The sequence below is a fragment of the Parus major genome, chromosome 1 (genome assembly GCF_001522545.3).
Source record: "Parus major isolate Abel chromosome 1, Parus_major1.1, whole genome shotgun sequence".
Lineage (NCBI taxonomy): Eukaryota > Metazoa > Chordata > Aves > Passeriformes > Paridae > Parus > Parus major.
The window spans coordinates 25,786,303-25,793,874 of record NC_031768.1 but is presented as its reverse complement, the minus strand read 5'-3'; the positions used below and the strand labels follow the sequence as shown (position 1 = coordinate 25,793,874).

Sequence of the window (7,572 nt, the reverse complement as noted above, 5' to 3'; positions counted from 1 at the left end):
AGGGCATTTGATAGGAACAAACTTTCCCTTGCCAGTGTTATCAACACCCTTTATAAAGGTTGATAGTGGCGAGCAGGGGCTTTCATTGGCGCAGGAAGCAATCTCAGTGACCTTCAGTGGAGAAGAAGGTATAAAACCCAAAGTCTTTTTCTTGGTCGACTGTCTGGGCAGCAGTTGAATTCCTTAGTTTCCAAGGAGCACACATTTTTGGGAACTTTTCTGAGAAAATGGCAACTTTAAATGAAAAGAAGACCTGCAGCGAACGTATGGCAGATTTCCGTCGTTTCGTCTGGAATCCAGAAACAAAGCTCTTCATGGGAAGGTCCTTAATTAACTGGGGTAGGTGTTCACCTGCAAGAGCCTTCTCTTCCTTCTGGCAGACTTAAAAACTGTGGGGGGGAAGGTGTTATCCTAATGAGTGGGACACAGTGTAGGTTTGTTGAAGCCAGTTCTCATATGTGCTTCTAAGCCACTTTTTGGGCAGCTCTATGAGCTGGATCAAGTAGATCAAAACACTGATCCATGTAGTTCCTGCAAATGCATGACTTCAAAGTGGTTTTCAACCAAATACTTCAAAAGGAGAAAAATTAACACATGAACAGGAAACATTAATAGCTAGGGGTGATGGTTATAGCGTGGTTTTGACATTGCTAATTGAAAGGGGGTTCAGGTACAGGGAGAAATTTGCTTAATTGGTGAGTTTGTCCAATTCTTTGGAAACAAGTTTCATTTTTCTGAAATTCCTTTCTGAATTATTGTCTGCTCAGTAGATCTTGTATCTTACCACTGCATGCTAGCATGTATTTTATACCAATATATATTTCATACCAGCAGGCATTTCACACCAGCATGTATTTTACAAAAGCAAGTATTTCAGCTGAGCCTCCCTTCCTACAGTCAAACTTGTGTCTACAGTGATGATCTGTATTATGATCTACATTCTGGGAAGAGCAGCCAGGACCATTGTAAGGAATATCCATACTCTTCCCACAGACTGTAGGAGTAGCTGCAAGTTTCCAGGTGATTTTTTCCTGCCTGTGCATGTAGTTTATTGGCTGCTCCTAAACCAGAATTTTACAGACAATGCAATTGAAATGTGAGTCTTTCAAGCTGGTAGACAAGAAGGTGCTACAAGGCACCTGTGATTACAAGTAGAGGTTTCTAATAGCACCCCTCCAAAACAACCACTGGCTGCTTGTACAGCACCAGTCATGTGTAAGGCACCTTATGAACATACAGACAAAAACACACCAATAATCTTTCATTATCTCACAGCAGTATTAAGTAGCAAGATGGCACATTTTGCTGTTGATTTCAGCTGTGTAAGGCAGTGAAATGACACGGGTCTAAAACCAAAATGCCTGAAGTACTGTCATCTGTCATCCAAATAACACAAGGAACAATGTGGGTTTGTCAAAGAAATACCTCATCATCTGTGTCACTTAGCCCATGTGTAGTAAGTAGATAAATGGTCTTAGTATGGGAAATTACTTCAAGATGCCACATAACCTTTAAACTTCAAATAATCTGAGCTCAGCACCAACTCCTTCAAAAATCCCTGTAGAACTATACAATTTTTTTCTCTAAGAATATTTGTTGAGTGTAGAGAAAATGGTCCAAAGCACCTGTCCCTTTACAGGGAGAACTTCCCGGGGGACAAGGGTGGAAAGGAGATAGCTGCTGCTGCCAGGATTATCCTGGCTGCAGAGAGAGCACTGCACAGCCTTGCTCAAAATTTGAAATTCTGCTCTTATTCTTTTCCACAGTGTGGATCAGCCTCTACTACCTGGCTTTCTACGTGGTGATGTCGGGGCTGTTTGCACTCTCCATTTATTGTTTAATGAGGACGATTAATCCGTACGAGCCGGATTACCAAGACCAGCTGAAATCCCCAGGTACTGCCAGGGTCCCGTAGCAGCTGTGTGGGGCTGCCCTGGGCTGAGAGGCACTGGCAGAGCCCAGGGCTGTGGGGAGACCAACGTGGAATAAATCAGGGCAATTCTGCCCAGACAATTCCTGCGAAGTTTAACCTCTGCCTGAAAACACTTTCAGGCTTTAAAAACAATCTGGCACATTTATTTATGTATTGATCTATTAATATACCTATATATCAATATATTTATGAATATGTAATATGAATTATGTAGATATTCACTTATTCATCTTGCTCTTTGGGTGATCAGTCTCTGCCTGTAGCAGGTCACCTTCTCTCCCCATGGGCAGGGGTCAGTCCCTGGGGAAATCCTGGGTTCTACTCCAAATCCCCAAGCACCAGAGGGCTTTGGGGTGTCCAGCAAGATGTAGAGGTGATGGGGTGAACAGCCTGGGGTGGGTATTTCCATGCTTGCCCAGCACCATGGAAAGTCCCTGGGAGAGCAGATCCTTGTCAGCAGGGTGTGCTGTGCCAGTAGTCAAGGAAGTAAAAATAAGACAAATACAGGAATACAGATTTGTGGGACATGAAAAGAGATAGGGGAGATGATCAGAGACCCTCAGATCAGTACACTGATAAAACTTCACACCCCAATGGCTTGTTTCCAAAATGGGAGGGGGAAAAAAAAATAGCCCTAAAAATTATTCTGTCAGATACTTTTTTTATTTTGAAGTTTCCACTCCCAGTATTCAGCAAGTTTGGTGTTTGCTGGGAAAGCAATTCCTGTGACATATTATGTGTGGCTTTTTCAAAAGTTGTTTCTCGTGCTGCCATATGATCTGTTTCTTTAACCCGACGTGACTGTTATTGCTAACAAGTCCTGGGGAAATCCAGTGCAATTGCTGGAATGATTTTACAAGCTCTTCTTGTAACAGCATGGATAGATGTGAAAAGAAAATAATTCGGCAGCAGCACAAGCTTTAGGGTTTTGGTTGAACAACTCACAGCTGAAGTGGTTTCTGTATATGGTTAAATCCTCCCCAAAAAAGGCTGGAGGATCTTACACACTTAAAATGAGTCTTGATGCAGCATAATTGCTACTGTCAATTTAAATAAACAAATCTGTGCCTGGCACCTCTCCTCTGCTTTGTCTTCCATTTTCCTCCTTGTAAAGGTGTAACCTTACGACCTGATGTTTATGGGGATAGAGGACTACAAATTTATTACAACGTATCTGACAACAAAACCTGGGAAGGCTTAGTGACAACTCTTCACACTTTTCTGACAGGTAAAAACTAAACTTCTTGCATAATACTGGAAAAAGGTGCTGCCTTATTTCCCATTCTAGGTCTGAGGACTTTAGGTCAGTGCTTCCATTTTACATTTGCCCTTCCCAAACCACAGATTTTGATTGGAAAGTGCATCTTCTGAAAGGGATGAGCAAATCACCTCATGCATCTATAAATCAAACATATGTACACATCTATTAAAATCCAGGCTCTGCTTCAGGGCTTTTACTTTGTTTAATCCTAAACTGTCTTAATAAAATAGACCAATAGAAAGTCTGGTGGAAGAGAGAGGACAATAGGTCTTCAAAATTAGTCTCATCTAAATTAATCTAATTAATTTGTCTGTGACTACAAACATCAAAATGCCATAATAAATCTCATAAAGCATGGTGTCTCCAGAGAATACTCAAAGTAGGTTATGTGCTCCAATTGCCTGTTCATGTCTTAACATGTTTATATTCCTATTGAGCCTTAATATCATAATTCTTCATGTTTCTCACACACATATTGAGAAAAATTATATTTGAAATTGACTTTATATGGAGCTATCAACACAAACTGCCAGCCTTAACTCAATTCAATCTCTTTTCTTTTGCTTTGGTTGGATATTAAAAAAATAAAAACATAACAAAACTGAACCAAAGCCCTAAACAGTTTAAACTTTCCTTGTTCCATCTAATCCCAACTTCAGTTGAAGTACAGTCTCCCGTGATAGAATCTCTGGCCTGATGTTGGGATGTATAATTTGCATATAAAAAGCTTCAGAGGGTTGTTTTTTTTTCTTTCTTCCTTCACACATCTAGCATATACACCAGCTGCTCAGCATCTGAACATCAACTGCACCAATAACACATACTTCATCCAGGACACCTTTGATGGCCCGAATAAAACAAAACTATCCTGCAAATTTACCTCAGACATGCTTCAAAACTGCTCCGGCATCACAGACCCAACTTTTGGATTTCCAGAAGGAAAGCCCTGTTTTATTATAAAAATGAACAGGGTAAGTACAAGTTCAAGGTGCTGAGCAGAAAAAAGCTAAGAATAGCTGGAGTCTCTGCTGGGGAGCTGCTGTGTCTTTGCTGCTGTGGGTTCTAAACTCTGCTTTTTACTGAGAATCAAAAATCATGTGTTTTTCCCTGACAGACCTCTGGAGTTAACAGGGAAGTCCAAACTTTTTCAGCATTCCTACAAAAGTAATAGAGGGCAGTGATCTCTGAAGTGACTCTCTATAGCTCAGTTCAGTTCAGTTCAGTTTAGCTCAGTTAGTGCCTCTGTGGGGCTCTCATCCCACAGACTAACACCAAAAGTTTCATCCTGCAACACCACATTCCTGTGCCTTCAGCTGAGGCATCAGGATGTGACAATAACTGATATGCTTTCAGAGAGGTGATATCTTATTTCTCCAGGCAGCAAAGAAAATATTTAGAAGAACCTATAAAGCCAAAATTCAAATCTGGAGGATACTTTTCTCAGGGAAAACCATCAATACATTTTTTGGAAAGGAATAAAGGGAATTTTCAATGTTTTAATTTTTTTTTTCAGGATGTAGACAAAGGCATAGGCACTTTATATTTAGTTTTAGGTAAAATTTTGAGCCTTCTGATTCAGTGAAGGGCTCAAATTCCCCTCTAGTTTCTGATAGAAAAAAACACTGCATTTTTTGTTTGGCTTGCACCTTAGGTATTTCCAAAAATCTGTGCAAGCCCTAACCGAGAGGGGAGCTGCACCCCTGCCTCTGTCTGGTGAAACAAGTTTTTCCCAAAAAAGCCTTCTTTAGCAAGACTGGGTGCCATCCCCAGCAGGGAAAAGATGTGAATAGTGACCAGGGGGCTTCACCCCCTTTCACTTTTGCCTATACAGGATGCAACACCTCTAGCTCTGTAGGACCAAACTAATCCAAGGGTTTTTCTGCCAAAACCAAGGTTTTCTAAGAAGGATAAGATCAAAAGCATGGATATTCAGCTTTTCCTTTACTGACACAATTAACAGTTTTAGGAGACGGCTGGCTGCCTGGGCATCAGCAAGGACAGGCGGTATGGGTGGGTAAATGAGCTGGACTTGCAGGAGGTGTAATGCTACTTGCTCTGGCCAGGCTAGAGCCTATCAGCAGTGCTCATCCCAGGTAATGCCATGTCCTGCTTCCTAAATATCCAGCCACTACAGATTTTCACCTACATAAATGAGATGCTTTGTTTGAGAAAGCCTTCCACAAGGACATACTAAGCATCCTTTGAAGCTCAGCTCTCAAGTAATTGATTGCCCGGTTTTATCTCAAAACAATTTCCAAGATGACCAAATGTGTTTTCTTTTTCAGATCATCAAGTTTTACCCTGGCAATGGCACTGCACCAAGGGTGAACTGCACATATGTGGTAAGGGTTTGAGGTCTGGGTCTCACACGTTTCAAGCACTGCAGCTTTGAGAGCAACAAAGTGCAGTGGTGACCAGAAAAAAATACCCTAATGGCTCTGAAAATCAGATCCCAAATACTTGGAATATTCTCAGTTCTTTGCAAGCTCTTGCACCAGCTGACATGCTAAGGAAAAACCTCCAAGTTTGCTTCATTTTAAGTCACCTGAAAATTTTCATTTTCAGGCTGCAGAGAACATTTGCTGTTTGCTTTCAGCTCCCTTGTAGTGATGTTCACACCTCAGCACAGCTCCCTCATGCTCTCATCAAGTCCAACTCACCAAATTCCCAGCTGCTACCAAAGGACACTTGCCTGCTTTTCTTGGCAATAGTAACAGCGGGAGATTCCCACTTTTACTTGAAAAATAAGGCTGGTGCTAAACAGCCTGCTGAACTTGAGCTTTAACACACACTTAACAGCCCTAAAACCCTTGCCTTGGGCTGGCCCATGATTTCCTCACCAACAGAGCTTCTTCCTTTCTTGTTTTACAATCAGGGTGAGGAGTCTCGCCAGCTGGAGGTGGACTACTACCCTGTGAATGGCACCTTCAACCTGCACTACTTCCCCTACTACGGGAAAAAGGCTCAGGTGGGGGCTCCTGTATTTAACTTTTCCTTCTATTTATGTAAGGTGAAACATGTGGAGCATCTTTGCTATCCTATGAGAACCAAAGAGGCTATTTCCAAGACCTCATTTTTAAACTATAAGTGTAAAATTTAAGTATTTTCTGGTTTTTATTTTAATTTTTTTTTTCATTTCTTCTCCTAGCCCAGCTACAGCAATCCCTTGGTAGCTGTGAAATTTCTCAACATTACAAGGAATGTAGAACTTAAAATAGTGTGCAAAATCATTGGAGCTGGAATTACCTTTGATAATTTTCATGATCCGTATGAAGGAAAAGTGGAATTTAAACTGAAAATAGAAGACTGAGCAGCAACAGAGACACTTCTGAAAGATGTAAGAAGAGTAAACTTAACCTTTATCACATTCATCTATATTTATTTTCTCACTATGGTTCCCACATAAATTACAGTGAGGAGACATTTCCTACTGCAAGATGGCCTACAGAGCTAAAAATCAAGATCCTACACTCTGTGTGTAAAGATGAAGATTATCTCAATGTACATAACTTAATATTTCATGGCTACAGGATGCTGCTGCCTTCATGCAAATATTTGTACAAAACAGGTTTCCCCCAAAGGGTGCAGCTGTTCCTTCAAAGAACATTAAGTATAGACTCAAACGATTATTTTCAATCACTTTTCAAACCATAAGAAATAATTGATGTATGATACTAAATCTTGGCTATTGAGAAATTAGATAGCTTGAAAAGGCAATCAATACTCTGAAATACTAGTAAGTAATTACATTTTCAATCTCTGTTGTATAGGATGTATAAAAATGTATTAAAATTATCTGTATCCCAACGCATTGGCTTTTTGCACTAGTCAGCAGAGTCAGATTTTTTTTAGTTGACAAATCAATGACTGCAAAAGAAGTGAACTTGAAATCTGTCCTCTAGCTCACAGATTTCACTGTACCACTTACCTCTATGTATATAACATAATAAAAATGACTGGTAAGACTGTAACATCCAGCTACATCCAAGAAACGGTTCATTTAACTAGAGGTTATAATTTGTTTGGGGTTTTTATTTGTTTGGTGTTTTGTTGTTGTGTTTGATGTTTTTGTGATGGTTTTATTTGTTTTCCCCAGCAGAATAGCCCCATATTGCAATGATGAGTTTTGGGTTACTTGGAGTTATCTGAAAGATGCTGAAATAACACTAAATCTTTAAGTGAACCTAAACTTTGAGAAGTCTGACTGAATCACAAGTAATACAAAGAGACAGGATTGTTGTGTCTGTATAGCATATTAATGTTACCTGAAGTCCAGGATATTCCAGCCAGAGAATAAACACTGCACACACACAAAAAAAAAAACATCTTCAGGAGCAGAAATGATTTTACACCTTCACTGTTTGGACATTTCAGAAAG

At 40.2% G+C, this 7,572-nt stretch overlaps 1 protein-coding gene across 1 annotated transcript; it reads left to right on the top strand.

Annotated features, from left to right (window-relative positions):
• The first annotated feature begins 227 nt into the window (after nucleotides 1-227).
• On the top strand, nucleotides 228-6,571 carry ATP4B (ATPase H+/K+ transporting subunit beta). The gene is made up of 7 exons (XM_015618962.2): nucleotides 228-339; nucleotides 1,767-1,895; nucleotides 3,048-3,161; nucleotides 3,966-4,165; nucleotides 5,480-5,542; nucleotides 6,070-6,162; nucleotides 6,343-6,571. Exons 1-7 carry the CDS (start codon nucleotides 228-230, stop codon nucleotides 6,502-6,504), a joined length of 873 nt encoding a protein of 290 aa, XP_015474448.1. The 3' UTR covers nucleotides 6,505-6,571.
• Nucleotides 6,572-7,572: the final 1,001 nt, after the last annotated feature.